General features: G+C 46.4%; 1 protein-coding gene across 2 annotated transcripts in view; it reads left to right on the top strand.

The window, feature by feature from the left end:
* Window positions 1-8,460, top strand: part of pcgf3 (polycomb group ring finger 3) — an 80,745-nt gene extending 72,285 nt beyond the window's left edge. The window contains exons 9-10 of one of the 2 annotated variants that reach the window (XR_013547814.1): window positions 1,159-1,336; window positions 6,544-8,460. Coding sequence is in view for 1 of the 2 variants with exons in the window: in XM_078407890.1 (XP_078264016.1) it covers window positions 1,159-1,206 (48 nt within the window). In the remaining variant the exon portion in view is untranslated. Of the gene's footprint in view, window positions 1-1,158; window positions 3,251-6,543 lie in introns of those variants that run through there. The other variant, XM_078407890.1, reaches the window with a different exon arrangement.
* The last annotated feature ends 11,016 nt before the right edge of the window (window positions 8,461-19,476 follow it).

The following is a 19,476-nucleotide window of genomic DNA, read 5'->3' as shown; positions in this document are numbered from 1 at the left end:
GAATGGTAGAGTGGCTCTGGGGACTGTTGTAGAGCAGAGGGATCTAGCAGTACATAGTTCCTTCAAAGTGGCGTCACAGGTAGATAGGGTGGCACATTGCCCTTCGTCAGAGTTTTAAATATAAAAGTTGGGAGGTCATATTGCAGTTATATAAGACGTCGGTGAGGCCGCATTTAGAATATTGTATTCAGTACTCGGCACCATGTTACAGGAAAGATGTTGTCAAGTTGGAATGGGTACAGAGAAGATTTATGAGGATGTGTGTTGCAAGGACATTGGATTGTGATTCCACTGGGACCGGGGTGATCTGAATGCTCGACACCTCATATTCTGTTTGACATATCAGCTGCATCACCCATGGGTCCATTAGCTTGTTCATTTCCTTTGGGCAATGGCACTGACAACTTGAAGTTATTTGAAGAAAATCTTTTGATTGAGTAACATGGTGCGATACACTATATAGTATAGCACGGTGGTGCAGCGGTAGAGTTGCTGCCTCACAGCGCCAGAGACCCGGGTTCAATCCTGACTACGGTGCTTGTCTGCATGGAGTTTGTACTTTCTGCCTGTGACCACGTGGGTTTTCTCCAGTTTCCCCCCACCCACATGCCAAAGACACTCAGGTTTGTAGGTTAATTGGTTTGGTGTAATTGTAAATTGTCTCTAGTGTGTAGAATATAGGGTTGCCAACTTTCTCACTCCAAATAAGGGTCAAAAGGTGATGTCACCGCCCCGTGCCCCACATGACTTCACCCAGCCAGCGGCCACGTGCTCCTGCTCCACCAATGGCGGCTGCCTGGGCCGGGAGGCGGGTTGCTACGCAACCTCCGTTAGGTGGCGCCTGGGCCTCCGGGCCTACATTGTCCGATTGTACAGTGTCTGGGACTACAGCGGCCCCCGGGTCTACAATGTCCGGGCCTACAGTGTAGTGGGGGGGGGCTTACAGTGTCGTCGTCCCCCCCCCCGGCCTAATACGGGACAAACCAATCGAGCCCAAAGTACGGGGATGTCTCAGCTAATACAGGACAGTTGGCAACCCTAGTAGGATAGTGTTAATGTGCGGGGATCGCTGGTCGGCGGAGACTAGGTGGGCCGAAGAACCTGTTTCTGTGCTGCATCTAACGTAAACTAAATTTATCTACCTTTCTCTCTTTGAAGAAATCGCCACTCCTGCTACACTACAGGCCAAAAATGGACCTGCTATGACATCAAGTTTTATTGCCAGCAGAACTTCATAAGGTGCAACTTTTGCAGAGACGATCACCTAGCACTCAAACAATGCATCCCTGGATCTAGCATGTGGCACACACCAGCAAATGCACATACCAGATCAGAGGTACTGTTCAACTGGGACTGACTCAACAAAAGCCTGCTTCCGTGCTCCCTCCCACATCGTGTGGAATCGCTCATGTTTAAGTGGGTTTACAGTCATAATATTATTATGAAAGGATCAAATGAAATTGCACCAAGACACTTTTTATACCTGGTTTCTAAAGACAAATGCAGTGTCATGAATTTGATGTGTTAGGCGGCTTTGTTGTTGTGGGCACCAAGATATCTTTTATAGTTTACATTTTTGCTTTAGCAGCTCTGTGAACCTGCGTGTGATTTGGAAATGTTTAATGATGCCATTTATTAATCTGCGGGTTACTTTGGCTTTCTTATTTAAAGGACCTTTGGAATCGTTTTTATAGTTTCAGATCAAAAATTATGGATAGAAATTGGTAGATTTAAAAAAATATCTTATCAAATGAAATTCCTTTGTTTGCTGCTTGAACAGATATTTACCCTCGAATTTTTGACTTTATAAAATATATAGTCCAGGTATTTCAGCTTCTCGTCATATTCTAATCTGATCTGTTAACTCTTCTTTCAAAAAGAAACCCTTTTTGCATCCGCTGTAACACATCCCAAAGTTGCTGCCCTCAGCAACCGAGTTTCAAAGACATACACAAGAGCCTGGAGTAACTCAGTAACTAGTACTCAACAGCAGCTGAGTTACTCCAGCTTTTTGTGTCTGTCTTTGGTTTAAACCAGCATCCAGCAGTTCCTCCATACACAACTGGGTTACAAGGTTGTACACTACACTACTCACATTCTGTTTCCTGCCCTTGAAGCCACAGAATTGCATCATAGAAACATAGAAAATAGGTGCAGAAGGAGGCCTTTTGGCCCATCGAGCCAGCACCGCCATTCATTGTGATCATGGCTGATCATCCACAATCCGTAACCCGTGCCTGCCATCGTTGAGTCTGAGCACTGTCTAGAAACATACTCCAGCATCTTGTGGATCAAGCCAGCTCCGCAGATGTGTATAGTTAGTGATGTCCCAATGTGACAGGTCCCATCGGCAATTTGCTTTTGCACGTCCGCTGAGCTGAACAAATATCAAGTGGTCCATTTAAAGTGTTTAACCAAGATCCTAATTAGTGGGATTTCTCAGTTCATGTCTTTGGTGCGATTGAGTTAGTTATGATTACCATTGCTTTTACAGTGACCATTCACTGGAATGTCTACAAATCTCCAACTTACCCAGGAGAGGTGGCACTGTATATGTCTGTTACATCACAGAAACATCAACGTCATTTTGTCAGAAACCTGTGTTAAAGATGAGGCTGGGAATTTCCAGTACTTTCATCAGAACACTATTCCTTGCCCTAATAATAAAAATCTTGGGCTGAGAGAGGGGATATATGATGGCAGTAATGGGGACTGATATTTATCCATATTGTTCATGATACGTTCTGAAGGACTATATATATATATATATATATATATATATATATATATATTGCAAATTATGTGTTTTAGTTCTTGGTATTTGGTGGTGTTTTTGCACTAGGTACCAGGTTTCTAAGATAAACAATCTCTTTTTCAGAAGATAGTGTAGCATTAGAGTTGTGTATTAATATACCAGGAGAGAATTATGCCTCTATGGTGTTCTTGTAACTAATTTAATGTGTATAATTGTCTTCAAAGATTTTGATAAGGAATGTCTGACCATTGCAACTGCCTGTAAAGTGACTCATAAAATACTATTTTTGGCAGGGATAAGTGACATTTTTAATCTGGGTAGCAAGAAAGTTAACAAAATTACAGTCTCTATGATTTTTATGACAGGTTAAATGAAATATTATTTCAAAGCTGTATCCAACTTAACTTCTGACGAGTTTTGATTGATATCGATAAAAATGTAATAAGCAAAGTGCTGGAGGAACTCAGATGGCCAGGAGACGGCCAGGCAGCATCTGCGGAGGGAATGAATGGACAGACAATGTACCGGGTTGTGACCCTTCTTCAGATCTGAAACGTCATCTGTCCATTTCCTCCACAGATGCTGCCTGAGCTGATGAGTTCCTCCAGCACTCTGTGTTGTGCTCGACATCCCAGCATCAGCTGTACCTTGTGTGTCGGAGCTAAACAAAAGTTTGGTTACGAGGCTGAAGATGAAATGTTCCAATGTTATCTTCCTCCATTACTGCGTGCTTCAGCATTCCTGTAAAGCAGAACCTGCAGGACAATGAACACTTCAATAGAATGCATGAATATTCATTCATGCTCGATCACTCTCCTTTTCATAAATTTCACAGTTTCCAGTATTCATAGTGGAAGGTTGAACTTTGAAGCTGTATGGATGTTCATTTTGGCACAGCAGGATATTCACAAGCTGCCTATTTACTTTTAAATTTGCGTTGTTGGAAAAGTTTTGGTTCATTTTTTTAGTAACTTCAGTTAGTTTAACCTTTTCTTCTGATTTTGCTCAGCCATCACTGCAACTTTAACCTTCAGCTGTAGAAACAAGGAACTACAGATGCTGTTTTACAAAAAAAAGACACAAAGCACTGGAGTAACTTAGCAGGTCAGGCAACATCTCTGGAGAACAGGCATAGGTGACGTTCTGGTCGGGACCCTTCTTCAAACTGATTGTGGTAGGAGAGGGAAAGGTTCATGTGCACCTCCTCTAACCTCATCTCTGGCATCCAGTGTGGCCCAATGTACATCCTGTACATCGGCGAGACCATGCCAGGACCTGGTGACCTAGCTGGGTTATTGCGCTCGGTCCACCAAGACCTGCTGGATCTCCCGGTTGCCAACCATTTTAACTCCTTCCCATTCCCACACTGACCTTTTTGTCCTGGGCCTCCTCCATGGCCAGAGTGAGGCCCAGCGCAAACTGGAGGAACAACACCTCATAGCTTACAACTCAATAGTATGAACATTGAATTCTCCAATGTTAAGTAACTACATAACCCTCCCCCCTCTCCCTTCTTCCCCCACCCCTTTTCCTTCCCTTCCCCTCTCTCCCCTGTGCCCCATCTGGGCTCACACCTATTTTCTTCCCCTCCCCATCCCCTTTCACCTACTTTCCTTCCTCTAGCTTCACATTTCGCTAGCTTCAATCCTTTTGTCTCACATCTGTCTTTTCATCTCTGCCCCCTGTCCAAACATCTGCCTATAAATTCTTCATCCTCTCACCTGTATCCACCCTTCCCCCTCATACCCCCTCCCCCACAATCAGTCTGAAGAAAGGTTCCTTGACAAACATCACCTCTCCATGTTCTCCAGAGATGTTGCTGGATCCACAGAGTTACTCCAGCACTTTGTATTTCAACCCATATCTTGGGAAATTTTACAGACATTGCATTCGGAAACTGAAAAGGGATTAGTAGAACAAATAGATAATTCATTGGAGAAACAGCTTTGATGGAATTAAGTTTGCCTCATCTAAATATAGTTCAGCGTTGCTCCCTGGTGCTAATGGAATGTAGTCTGGAGCTAATTAAAACTACGTCCATCCTGTACTTTGTGCAAAATTTGTGCAACTTCTAGCCTTGAGTTTATTTGAAGTGTGTCTCAAGAGCCACAAAGCAAGAGTTTCCACTGTGAATCGGAAGTGGCAGCGCGAGGGCTTTACTCCCATGGTCGCCCTCTCTTGTCTTTGTCTTTATGTCTATTCAGATGTCTCTTTTACTGCTTTCCTCAATGTGCGAGGCTGGTTAATTGCAACTGAGTATGCTAGACTAAAGATAGACACAAAAAGCCGGAGTAACTCAGCGGGACAGGCAGCATCTCTGGAGAGAAGGAATAGGTGACGTTTCAGGTCGCGACCCGAATCGTCACCCATTTCTTCTCTCCAGAGATGCTGCCTATCCCGCTGAGTTACTCCAGTTTTTTGTGTCTATCTTTAGTTTAAGCCAGCATCTACAGTTCCTTCCTACACATATAAGCTAGACTAAGTGGCAAATCCTCTCCCTGTTAACATTGTTTTCATGCAATGATAAATCTTAATTACACAGGTAGTGCCAGTATTGTGCCAACTATTTCCTGATCTGCCGCTTGCTAGACCACTGTGAGGACACTGAATCAGACTAGGGCGAACTAGGGAGAGATTCTGTGGTTGGTTGGTGGTCTACAAACTGATGGCCATGTACTTACTAGATCCATAACTTACTAGAGGTATTAACTTCAGCTTATAGCCCAGAGTGACAGGTTTTAACGAGGATGAATATCTGCATTGTCAGTCCAATACCATAAACACTATACCATCTTCCCTGAAAGAGAGAAATCGTTTTTCCACGTCCAGATATGTAAGAGCTAATTGTAGTGTGGTTTGTGGAGGCTCTCTTGCTGTTTGGTGTTTTACGTTATCTATGTTGACATTTGGAGGAATGGCTTCTGGCCAATTGCTGAGACAGCAGGCCAGCGTTTGAAAGCCACCCTTAGCTTCTGAGCATCAGAATGTATACAACTTGCACTTTGTCCATTGGGTGCTAAAAGGTGTAATGCTGGCTTCCACTACAGGCAAGAACGATTCAGAGAATGCATTTCAGTACATTGAGTTTGCATCATTATTTATCCACTACTGTGACTTAAGCTTTTTTTTAAACAACAAATCCCAATAGCAAGATAATAAAAAAAAACTGCAGGTGGACATATTGTTTAATGAATTCTAGCATTAATTTAACTGGAATCCTTGAACAATTCAAACAAGAGATATGAGTGCCTTTAACTAGATCCAGTCCATCTTTAGTCATGCAGTTATTGCTGCTTTCACACAGTCATCCAGTCAGTGGTCACAACAGCGCAGGCTTCGTGTGGGGACAGTTCACTCGCTAACACTTTCAATGGCAGATTTTGACTTTTGTGAAGTGTGTCATTTCAAACTGTTTTAAGTAAGAAAGCCAAAGTTCGATGAAGTTGATAAAGCTAAGGAAGTCTGAATCCAGCATCTGCAGTTTGTTTTCGATTGCTGGGGGAAATGTTTGGTGTAACAGTCCAAAACTACAAACCTTAAAACTGTGAAGGTAGGTATTGACTTTGAGTTGTGTTTTGTTCATGTTAATGGATGAGAGAACAATTTAGATATGTCTGATCTGTTTGCAATGAAGATGTTTTCACCTCATCTGTGGTTGAAATGAAAGTACCATGTGATGTTAGACTTACAAAGGTAGTCTGAACTGTTTGCTCATCCTGATTATATGTTTAACTTTGCATTATTTTTGACACAGAAAGCATTAATGTCTCTGTTTGTGTGGGTTTCAGCTTCTGTGTGGTACAAGATTCGTTATTATGTACACAGCCTTTTACACAAATCCAAATCAGTGCTTGTTTATTGAACAATGGAGCCTTTCGAAGACAATATTGTAAGTGGGCCTTTTTATAAAAAAATGTTGGCTGGGGCTGAGAATTATTATATACTGTCTAACTTTATTTTCTATTAAGCTTTGCAGCTATGATCTGCTTCATTATCATAGTAACATCAGAGCAAATTAAGTTACAATAAGCTTTGCTGTACATTGGCTACTAATTTAATCTGAACTACTAGTTACATGTTCCCACTGCACGCTGGTACAGTGAGGTATATCTGTGAGGTTGGGCAGCAAGGCAAGGCAAGGCAAGGCAAGGCAAGGTGCATATGGAATCAAGTTGATTTGTCATTCACTCCTGCGTAGCAGGATTTTCCAGATTTCATAACTTGATTCTTTCAAAACATTTTCTGTTTTTGTGTAACAAAAACAAACGGGGTCAGGCAGCACTTGTGGAGGGAATGGACAGGTGACGTTTCGGGTCTGGACCCTGTGTTAGATTGGTGGACAGATAATGTTTCGGGATTGTCCCTTTGTCAGGCTTATCAGTCTTAAGGAATGGTCCCAAGCTGAAACACTGTCTGTCCATTCCCTCCACAGATACTGCCTGATCTGCTGAGTTTAGGGTTGCCAACTTTCTCACTCCCAAATAAGGGACAAAAGGTGATGTCACGGCCCATGCCCCAAGTGACCTCACCCAGCCAGCAGCTACATGCTCCCACTCCACCAATGGCGGCCGCCCGGGCTGGGAGGCGGGTTGCTATGCAACCATCGTTAGGCGGTGCCCGGGCCTCCGGGCCTACAGTGTCCGGACCTACAGCGGCCCCCGGGCCTACAGCACCCCTCGGGCCTAATACGGGAAAAGGGCGGTCCTGTATGGGACAAACCAATTTTGCCCAATAAACGGGATGTCCTGGCTAATACGGGACAGTTGGCAACCCTAGCTGAGTTCCTCCAGCAGTTTGTGTTTTACTCCAGATTGCATCATCAGCAGTGTCTTGTGTCTCCTCCTGTTTTGCTGTTATACTGGTATGGTACATACTCTTGGCAATCACAGAGCATGGGAGCAGACAGCTGAGCTGTGAGTGAACCAGAAGAATCTGCTTGAACAGTCATGGACGATGTGAGACCAAACAATACAACCTTTGTTTACAGTACTTCAGAGTTTTAGTTCACAAAAATCTGTCTGTCTCTTCTGAAATTAACAATCGAACATCAATTATTATTGTCAATGTTGAGCTCCAAACATTTACTGTCCCTTAAATCTAAACCTGTCTTGAACCCTGTTCTTCAGTCACAGACTGGCAATCTGCAGAAATAGCGTCTTCCCCCTTAAGACAACCGTGCACCGCATTCTCTTCAATCATCAAATCATCCTGCAATTTTCTAAATTCCAGATAATCTGTCCTAAATGTGATTAATTGTCATTTAATTTAATTTTTGGCATCCAGCTGTCATTCTGGCAAATCTACACTGCAGTCCCTCCACTGTGTCTTTCCTCCCTGACCTTTAGGGTTGCCAACGTTCTCACTCCCAAATATGGGACAAGGTGACGTCACCCAGCCAGCGGCCACGTGCTCCCGTTCCACCAATGGCAGCTGCCCGGCCCGGGAGCGGGTTGCTATGCAACCTCCGTCAGGCGGCGCCCGGGTCTCCGGACCTACAATCTCTGGACCTACACTATCCGGACTAACACTTGTCGGACTTACACTGTCGGACCTACACTGTCCGGACCTACGCTGTCCGGACCTACGCTGTCCGGGCCTACGCTGTCCGGACCTACGCTGTCGGACCTACGCTGTCCGGACCTACGCTGTCCGGACCTACGCTGTCCGGGCCTACGGTGTCCAAACCTACGCTGTCCGGACCTACAGCGCCCCCCCCCCCCCCCCCCCCCCCGGGCCTAATACGGCCCTGTAAGGGACAAACCAATTTAACCCAATATACAGGATGTCCCGGCTAATACGGGACAGTTGGCAACCCTACTGACATTTGCTCTCCACAGCTGCCTCCAACACTGCTGCTCAGGTCTGGCCAGCTCTGCCATGGCATTGCTTTGTCTTCCTGTACTTTGTTCCACTGGATAGGAACACCTTCCATCAGCCGTTTGATGATTTATTGTACTTTCTGTGACATTTCACTGTTTGACCAACGTGACTTTATAAAGCCACTGTTTCTGGCCTTGTACCCATTGGACGTTGCTCTGTTTGATTGTTCATTGGTCCAGAGAGCTTGACCCGCCGAATCACCCATTCATCTGTAAACATCTCGTGGTAACTTGAAGCTTCTATTGACACTGTTTACAGCACCTGAGATTATCTGCCCTCCACCTAAGCCATTAATAGTGCAGTGAAAGGTTGTTTTTACAGGGCACTGCTGATTCAAGCTGTCAGAGGTAGGAAGGAACTGCAGATGCTGGTTTAAACCTAAGACTAGCTTTTTGTGTCTATCTTCAGCCTGAACACTTGCCTGTTACCCGACTCCTTCCAGTTTCCCCACCAGATCAATATTTTGCCTTTGTTTCCAAAAGCTTCACGTTTAGCTGTGAGACTTGTTAGCAACTAGATGATGATTTGATCACATCAGTAGATATTTACCGTTCATTATCAGTCAGCAATAAATTGGATCGTGCCTCAGTTGTGACCATCCTTTACACATCCACACTCTCACTCTCAGGCGGAAGCTCGCTTATTGCCTCGAGACCACAATCACCTCCTGGCAGCAGATAGAAACATAGGAAATAGAGGCAGGAGGAGGTCATTTGGCCCTTCCTGCCAGCACTGCCATTCATTGTGATCATGGCTGATCATCCACAATCAGTAACATGTGCCCAACTTCTCCTCAAATCCCTTGATTCCGCTAGCCCTTAGAGCTCTATCTAACTCTCTTTTAAATCCATCCAGTGAATTGGCCTCCACTGCCCTCTGTGGCAGAGAATTCCACAAATTCACAACTCTCTGGGTGAAAAAGTTCCTTCTCACCTCAGGTTTAAATGGTCTCCCCATTATTCTTAGACTGTGGTCCCTGGTTCTGGACTCCCCCAACATTGGGAACATTTTTCCTGCATCTAGCTTGTCCAGTCCTTTTACAATTTTATGTTTCTATAAGATCTCCTCTCATCCTTCTAAACTCCAGTGAATACAAGCCTGGTCTTTCCAATCTTTCCTCATATGACTCTCAAGTGCTGATGCCATTTTGCAATCATTCTCCTCACACCGTAGAGTCATACAGGAAAGAAATAGGCCCTTTGGCCCATCCCGCCCATGTCTTCCTGAGCCAGTCGCATTTGCCAATGCTTGGCCCATACCCTTCAAAACTTTTCCTATCCATGTCCACATCCCATACCTGCCCAAGAGTGTCCTGGATGTCATCGTTCCATATACCCACCACTCTGTGTGGAAACCCGCCTCTCAGATCCTCGTTAAACCTTCCCCTCCCTCTGATACCTACGCCCACTACTTTTACATTTCTTTCTCACAGGGAAACCAGTGACAGCCTACCCAGACACCACAGTGGTGCAGCACATTGCACTGGCTACAGCGCCTGGAGGGCGTTACATAACTTCTGCTGCCTCAAACGCAAGAAGAAGTGGTGCAGCGGTAGAGCTGCGGCCTTTCAGCGCCAGAGACCCAGGTTCAAACCCGACTACGGGTGCTGTCTGTGTGCGGTTTGCACGTTCTCCCCGTGAACCACGTGGGTTTTCTTCAGGTCCTCTGATTTCTTCTCACATCCCAAAGACGTGCAGGTTTGTAAACATAGAAAATAGGTGCAGGAGGAAGCCATTTGGCCCTTCAAGCCAGCACCACCATTCATTGTGATCATGGCTGATCATCCACAATCAGTAACCTGTGCCCAACTTCTCCCCATATCCCTTGATTCCACTAGCCCCTGGAGCGCTATGTAATAGATTAGGTTAACTGACTTCTGTAAATTGCCCCTAATGCAAGGGTTCCCAACTTGGGGTAAATTTCGCACACCATTATTGTTATTTGAACTTAAAATAATAATATTAATAACAGTATTTTTAAATTTCCCCTTTGTCAGTTGCTTTATTATGGTAGAAGTGTAAACTCAAATTACTGAACAAAACAGGGTGGGGGTAAATTTACTTTAAAAAAGTTGCCAGGAGTAAATGGGACGAAAAAGGTTGGGAACCCCTGCCCTAATGTATTGGATGCAAAATTGGGATAACATTGAACCAGTGTACTGGTCAGCGTGGACTCGGATGATGGGTCTGTTCCCACTCGGTATCTCTAAAAACCTTTTTAAAAGACTGGTATTTTATATCTGTCTGAAAATCCCTGTTGCTGACATTTACTACAATCCTTTGATTATCCTTCTCTATTACTTCATCAACAATTCTGTCAGTTAAGAACAATTTGTCTTTAGCAAATCTCTGCTGTCTGTCTTTTATCATTTCTATGGGATTTAATATGCGTGGGTGGCCACTATGAACATGGTGGGCTGAATGGCCAGCTTCTATGCTATACCACTCTTGACTGTGTGACATGACACACAGTTCTCCAAATACCAATTGAGTTTAAATTCTCTATCTCCCCCTTTCCCCTTTGTTCCCCCACCTCCCAACCCCCTCCCTCCCCTGAGTTCATATTTCACACCTCTTCTCATCTCTCACTTGTCGTCTTTTCATCTCTGGCCTTTGTCCAACCATCTGCCTGTCAAACCGCTCGAGTTACTCCAGCACTATGCTTTTTTTGTAAACCAGCATCTGCAGTTCCTTGTGTCCATCAATTTTTTTTAAATCCTTGATTGTTCTTTAAAAACATTGTCCACTCCCAGAGTTGAAGTAACGCCAGGTCCAGCAGGCTGCCCAGGACCCCCCCTGACCCTTTGAATACATCCCACATGTCCCAGCCCACTGGCACCTCCTTTGAGTCTAAGCTGCTTGCTTGCTGTGTAGTTTTGCCAAGCTCGCCTTTTACCTTCAGTTGTTCCTACCCCTCCCTTGTAAGTAATTCAGGGAACCGATTCACCAGGTGCTGAACATTGTTGGGGCAACCCCATAAGTAAATATGAGTGTAGAGTTTACTGTAAGTATAGGTTGGGTTGCCAACTATCTCACTCCCAAATAAGGGACAATGTGACGTCACCTCCCCACGCCCTGCGTGACCTCACCCAGCCAGCGGCCGCTTGCTCCCGCTCCACCAATGGCGGCCGTCTGGGCCAGGAGGCGGTTGCTACGCATCCTCCGTTAGGCGGCACGCGGGCCTACAGTGTCAGGGCCTACAGTGTCAGGGCCTACACTGTCCGGGCCTACACTGTCCGGGCCTACACTGTCCGGGCCTACAGTGCCCTACAGCGATCTACAGCGCCCCCCGGGTAGCGCAGCGGTAGAGTTGCTGCTTTACAGCGAATGCAGCGCCGGAGACTCAGGTTCGATCCTGACTACGGGTGCTGCACTGTAAGGAGTTTGTACGTTCTCCCCGTGACCTGCGTGGGTTTTCTCCGAGATCTTCGGTTTCCTCCCACACTCCAAAGACGTACAGGTATGTAGGTTAATTGGCTGGGTAAATGTAAAAAATTGTCCCTAGTGGGTGTAGGATAGTGTTAATGTACGGGGATCGCTGGGCGGCACGGACTTGGTGGGCCGAAAAGGCCTGTTTCCGGCTGTATATATATGATATGATATTATACGGGACAGGTGCGGTCCCATACGGGACAAGCCAATTTAGCCCAAAATACGGGATGTCCCAGCTAATACGGGACAGTTGGCAACCCTAAGTGAACATTGTACACTATCCTGTGCTACACTGTAGCAGTGGCTGGAAATTAATATGTTTAGTTTATCTACCGTTTGCTGCTGTTGATCATGGCAAAAGTTGGAAAATACATGGATATGATTTTGCATCCTATGATGTTAAAATGTTTAGTTTATAAAATGGAACATTTCAGGTATCTGGCATGATAGGGCCATACGGAAACAGGCTGTTCGGCCAACATGCCCCATCTACACTAGTCCCACCTGCCCACGTTTGCCCCATATCCTTCTAAATCTATCCTATCCATGTAGCTGTCTTTTAAATGTTGTTATAGTACCTGTCTCAACGACCTCCTCGGGCAGCTCATTCCATTCACCCTCTGTGTGAAAAAGGTGCTCCTCAGGCTTCTATTAAACCTCTCCCCTCTCACCTTAAACAGATGTCCTCTGGTGCTTGTTCCCCTACTCTGGGTAAGTCAAAGTTTGACGTTTCTGTGCTCACCTCCTGGTGTCAGGTTGTGTGGCTGGAAGCTTGTGTGTGTGGAGCGTTAATGTGAAGTTCAACGGGCCTTCGCCAGCTTTAATCAAAATGATTACATAAACCCCACACACGTTACACACTCCCTGGCCAACTAGAAATAGCACACCCAACCTGTGCCAAATATCCAGGAGACCAGGCAGCATGTGGGGGGACAGAGACAGTGAACGGATTCTCCTGTGTATAATACAAGTAGAACGTGCTGGAAACACTCAGCAGGTCGGGCAGCGTCCGTGGAGAGGAAAGAAGTTTCATCAGGAGCAAGACAATGGGGAATGGAGGAGTGGGCGTTTCATTTCTTTCCTCACGTTTCCACCACTGAGAGGTTGCTCCGTCTCTCTCTCTCTCTCTCTCTCTCTCCTGCCCCCACAGCCTCTGCTTGACCAGCCAGCTGGGTTAATGTGGGTTTCAACCAGCGGCGCCTTTACTCTATTTTGGGAACTGCAACTATTTTCCACTGAGTAGGTGGAGATAGAGGCAGGCATTCTCATGCTGTGGTGTGTGGGTCACAGCAAGCCCACTGAGGCAAGGACCAGGGCAGGGTGAGGGGAATGTTGACACCACCGCTGTGGTTGGGCAACAGTCTCACCCTGCACATTACTCTCATCACTACCTGCTTCATGACTGACCTCAGCTGTTTGCTCCACAGCCTTTCATTCACCTGTGCCAAGATCAGTCAGTTTGATAACTGCTTTGCTTAAAACCTTGTCATTCAGCACAGGGTGTTTGGTGCTAACTAGCTGTGGCTTTGTGTGTTTTATTTATTTGTATTTTAGTGTTGTGTTGTAATGCCACAAGTATTCTATTTTCCTGATGAAATTGGGAATCAAATTAGCCGACCACAATTGGTCAGAGCACAGGCCAGCTCACGTGCCCTGTCAGTCCCAGCCACACCTGTAACCAGCAGCAGCACCGTTCCTATCCCCACAAACCTCCTGGATCCGCGTGGAGATGGTCCAGGTACCATGCACACTGCCTCCCACAACCAGGGCTCTCTGCATGCCTCCCTCGCATATCCACCCAGCCTTGCTGGGGAGTTATTTCAGATAAAGAATAGGTATGACTTGTAGGTAGGGGTGCCAACTATCTCACTCCCAAATACGGGACAAGGTGACGTCATCGCCCCGCGCCCCACGTGACCTCACCCAGCCAGCGGCCACGTGCTTCCGCTCCACCAATGGCGGCCACCCGGGCTGGGAGGCGGGTTGCTACGCAACCTCCGTTAGGCGGCACCCGGGCCTCCGGACCTACACCGTACGGGACAAACCAATTTAGCCCAAAATAGGAGATGTCCCGGCTAATACGGGACAGTTGGCAACCCTACTTATAGGGTGTGTATGTCAGTGGGCAGGAGGCACCGTGGAAGGTGTGAGGAACGTGCCTCAGTATTGGAGCAGCGTGGCTTGGAGATCCCGGGTGTGAGAGGCTCCCTCTCACTACCTCAACTCCCCATCAAGCTGCCTCTGAACTCTGGCTCTGCTGCCTTGTCTGCATTTATTTCAAAAACCTCACACAACCAGCACCAAAAACAGTCATATTGAAGGAGTATTTAATTCATCAAGTTTGTTTACCTGTGCAGGGGGAAACAAATTAGAGTTTGTTGAGGACTGAATTGAAAAGTCCCAGTGTTCACATTAATGGGCAGTTTAGATTCCCGCTTATTCTTGCATCTTGGATGTTACACAGATGGGAAAACATACAGACTGTAGATCGATCGAGAGAGAGAGAGATCTGCACAGACTAATGATGGGTAGACTGTGCAGAGAGAGAGATATGTGCCATCTAATGATACACAGACTGCACACAGAGAGACAGAGAGGGGGAACTGCAGTCTGGTGATACACAGACTGCAGCTGGGTTAGTGCTGGGTTAGGATGTGTTTATGTGAGTGTCTAATACGACACATGCGGTGGGCTGCACAGGTGGGTGCTCTGCACATGCGGTGAGCTGCACAGGTGGTGAGCTGCACTGATGGTGTTGCATGGCTCCACCTGTGTCCCTGCAGCTTGTGCATCAGGAAGGAGCAGCGACAGACTGCACCGTGCCTGAGCTGCTGCTCAGAGGATAACAGAGCACAGTGTCGCAGCAGGATGTCACCAGCTCACTGGTCAACACACAAGGTGAGACTGGATCACCTGGTTCCTCACCATTTTCTGTTGCTATTCCGATTAATAACCAGCTGACATGCAGGTGTGCATTAACACAGCTTGCGTACTCTAGGTTTGTGACCTACTGTGAATGGGGAAGGTCACCTGGACTGAACTCTCGTCACAGGTAAAAACAGCCACTCAGGTTTCCACCATGACTTGTGGACAAACTGCTCGCTTCATTCCCACAAACAGCACCATCCGGTCGGTTTATAATAAACTGTTGTGATGAGCTTCAACTTTCTACTATTCCGCTACTTAAACTGTCTTCTGTAACGAGAATGTTTTGTATTGCTTCGTGTAAATTAAACCACTTTTTAGCCCTATAATGTGCAGAATTCTTTTGTTCTGTCAATTAAATAAATTATTATATTTGTGAGCGTGTTTCACTTGTTACCCTATTTATTGTGGTCAGTGATTGTATTGGTGCTAAATAACGGAACGGTCATCACTGTTCAGAAAAAGATGGGACACGTTACATATTAACATAGAAACATAGAAAATAGGTGCAGGAGGAGGCCATTCGGCCCTTCGAGCCAGCACCGCCATTCATTGTGATCATGGCTGATCGTCCACAATCAGTAACCCATGCCTGCTTTCTCCCCATATCCCTTGATTCCACTAGCCCCTAGAGCTTTACCTAACGCTCTCTTAAATCCATCGAGTGAATTGGCCTCCACTGCCTACTGTGGCAGAGAATTCCACAAATTCACAACTCTCTGGGTGAAAAAGTTCCTTCTCACATCAGTTTTAAATGGCCTCCCCTTTATTCTAAGACTGTGGCCCCTGGTTCTGGACTCGCCCAACATTGGGAACATTTTTCCTGCATCTATCTTGTCCAGTCCTTTTATAATTTTATGTGTTTCTATAAGATCCCCTCTCATCCTTCTAAACTCCAGTGAATCCAAGCCTAGTCTTTTCAATCTTTCCTCATATGACAGTCCCGCCATGCCAGGGATCAATCTCGTGAACCTACACAGCACTGCCTCAATTACACGGGCACTGCCTCAATTGGCGGCACGGTAGCGCAGCGGTAGAGTTGCTGCTTTACAGCGAATGCAGCGCCGGAGACTCAGGTTCGATCCTGACTACGGGTGCTGCACTGTAAGGAGTTTGTACGTTCTCCCCGTGACCTGCGTGGGTTTTCTCCGAGATCTTCGGTTTCCTCCCACACTCCAAAGACGTACAGGTATGTAGGTTAATTGGCTGGGTAAATCTAAAAATTGTCCCTAGTGGGTGTAGGATAGTGTTAATGTACGGGGATCGTTGGGCGGCACGGACTTGGTGGGCCGAAAAGGCCTGTTTCCGGCTGTATATATATGATGATATGATATGATATGATACAAGGATGTCCTTCCTCAAATTAGGAGACCAAAACTGTACACAATACTCCAGATGTGGTCTTACCAGGGCCCTATACAACTGCAAAAGAACTTCTTTACTCCTATACTGAAATCCTCTTGTTAGCTTTCTTCACTGCCTGCTGTACCTGCACACCAACTTTCAGTGACTGATGTACAAGGACACCCGGGTCTCGCTGCACTTCCTCCTTACCTAACCTAACACCATCGAGATAATAAACTGCCTCCTTGTTTTTGCCGCCAAAGTGGATAACCTCACATTTATCTATATTATACTGCAACTGCCATGCATCTGCCACTCACTCAACCTGTCCAGGTCACCCTGCAACCTCCTAACATCCTCTTCACAGTTCAGACTGCCACCCAGCTTTGTGTCATCCACAAACTTGCTATTGTTGCTTCTAATTCCCTCTTCCAAATCATTAATATATATGGTAAACAGTTGCAGCCCCAACACCGAGCCTTGCGGCACTCCACTCGCCACTGCCTGCCTTTCTGAAAAGGACCCGTTTACTCCTACTCTTTGCTTCCTGTCTGCCAACCAATTCTCTATCCATGTCAACACCCTACCCCCAATACCATGTGCTCTAATTTTAGTCACCAATCCCCTGTGTGGGACCTTATCAAAGGCTTTCTGAAAGTCTAGATACACTACATCCACTGGCTCCCCTTCATCCATTTTACTTGTCACATCCTCAAAAAATTCCAGAAGATTACTCAAGCATGATTTCCCTTTCATAAATCCATGCTGACTTGGACTTATCCTTTTACTGCTATCTAAATGCACCGTTATTACCTCTTTAATAATTGACTCCAGCATCTTCCCCACCACCGATGTCAGGCTAACTGGTCTGTAATTCCCCGTTTTCTCTCTCGCTCCTTTCTTGAAAAGTGGGATAACATTAGCTATCCTCCAATCCACAGGAACTGATCCTGAATCTATTGAACATTGGAAAATGATCACCAATGTGTCCACTATTTCTAGAGCCACCTTCCTGAGGACCCTGGGATGCAGACCATCAGGCCCAGGGGATTTATCATCCTTCAGTCGCATCAGTCTACCCAATACTATTTCTCGCCCAATGCAAATTTCTTTCAGTTCCGCTACCCCTCTGTCCTCCAGTACATCTGGGAGATTGTTTGTGTCTTCCTTTGTGAAGACAGATCCGACATACCTGTTGAACTCTTCTGCCATTTCCTTGTTACCCATAATAATTTCACCCGTGTGCCTTCAAGGGACCCACATTCGACTTTGCTACTCTTTTTTTCTTAACATATCTAAAGAAGCTTTGACTGTCCTTCTTTATATTCTTGGCCAGCTTCCCCTCGTACTTCATCTTTTCAGCCCGTATTGCCCGTTTTGATACCTTCTGTTGTCCTATGAACGTTTCCCAATCCTCTGGCTACTCTTTGCTGTGTTATACATCTTTTCTTTTAGTTTTATTCCATCCCTAACTTCTCTTGTCAGCCACGGTTGCCTCCTACTCCCCTTAGAATCTTTCTTCCTCTTTGGAATGAAATGATCCTGCGTCTTCCGGATTATGCCCAGAAATTCCTGCCATTGCTGTTCCACCGTCAATCCTGCTAGGATCCCTTTCCAGTCAACCTTGGCCAGCTCCTCTCTCATGCCTTCATAGTCCCCTTTGTTCAACGTTAAAAAAACAAATTCAGCATCTAAGGGATCTTTTTTAACTACATCCATTTCCTTACTTTACCAAAAAGCATGACTGCCCCTGTTTTTTATCTTTCAGTCCCACTTCAGCCTCCTGTGTGAGGCTGCTAATGTTTTGATTTTGGTAAAAGCAGTATATTCTTCAATCAACCCTATGCTCTTTATGTTCGGAAGGACGAGAGGTGATCTCATGGTATCCCAGGAGTAGGGTTGCCAACTATCTCACTCCCAAATAAGGGACAAGGTGATGTCACCACCCCGCGCCCCACGTGACGTCGCCCAGCCAGCGGCCACGTGCTCCCGCTCCACCAAATGTGGCTGCCCGAGCCGGGAGGCGGGTTGCTATGCAACCTCCGTTAGGCGGCGCCTGGGCCTCCGGACCTACAGTGTCCGGGCCTACACTGTCCGGGCCTACACTGTCCGGGACTACACTGTCCGGGGCTACACTGTCCGGGCCTACACAGTCCAGGGCCTACGCTGTCCGGACCTACACTGTCCGGGGCTACGCTGTCCGGACCTACACTGCCTGGGCCTACACTGTCTGGGCCTACACTGTCTGGGCCTACAGTGTCCGGGCCTACAGCATCCCCCCCCCCCCCGGGCCTAATACGGGACAAGGGCGGTCCCGTATGGGACAAACCAATTTAGCCCAAAATAGGGGATGTCCCGGCTAATACGGGACAGTTGGCAACCCTAGACACAACCAGCCAGTGAAACAGATGGGAAGGGATGTCTTCACTCACCCTGTGCTTAACCTTTGTCCTTCTCCACCATGGTCATGGGCATTCAGTTGCTGAGTGTATTTACACAGCGGCCCATAACGGACTTTCATTAACAAGGGAACTTTAGTTTTGCTTAGAGTTAAGATGCCCTTCAGCCCACCGAGTCCACGCCGACCAGCGATCCCTGTACATTAACAAGTATCCTACATATACTGGGGACAATTTACAATTAAACCATGCTAATTGACCTACAAACCTGCACTTCTTTGGAGTGTGAGAGGAAACTGGAGATCTCAGAGAAAACCCACGCGGAGAACGTACAAACTCCGTACAGACAGCGCCTGTAGTGGGGATGGAACCCGGGTCTCTGGCGCTGCGAGGCAGCAACTCTACAGCTGCGCCACCGTGGGTGATAAAAGGTCAGCACAAGGTGGCACTTGGGCCGTGATGCGTTGACTGGCAAGGGAACCCCCAGCAGTTCCATCCCCTGGCTACTGGCATGATGATTCATTCTTTGTAACAACTGAAACATCTATTATTTGGAATCACAGTATATTCATTAAGTTTGAAAATATATTTGTATGGTAGTTCAATGCTCTCGCATCCACTTACATTTCCTTTGACCTGCTAAATTCTTCTTCCCTGCACATGCATGATCAGGGAACCTTCCTTGGACAACCCCCCCTTCCCCCTCTGCTAGGCTGCCCGGGAAGGTTAGATCGCATGGGAT

This window comes from Rhinoraja longicauda, chromosome 1, assembly GCF_053455715.1.
Source record: "Rhinoraja longicauda isolate Sanriku21f chromosome 1, sRhiLon1.1, whole genome shotgun sequence".
Lineage (NCBI taxonomy): Eukaryota > Metazoa > Chordata > Chondrichthyes > Rajiformes > Arhynchobatidae > Rhinoraja > Rhinoraja longicauda.
This window is presented reverse-complemented; position numbering and strand designations above follow the sequence as displayed.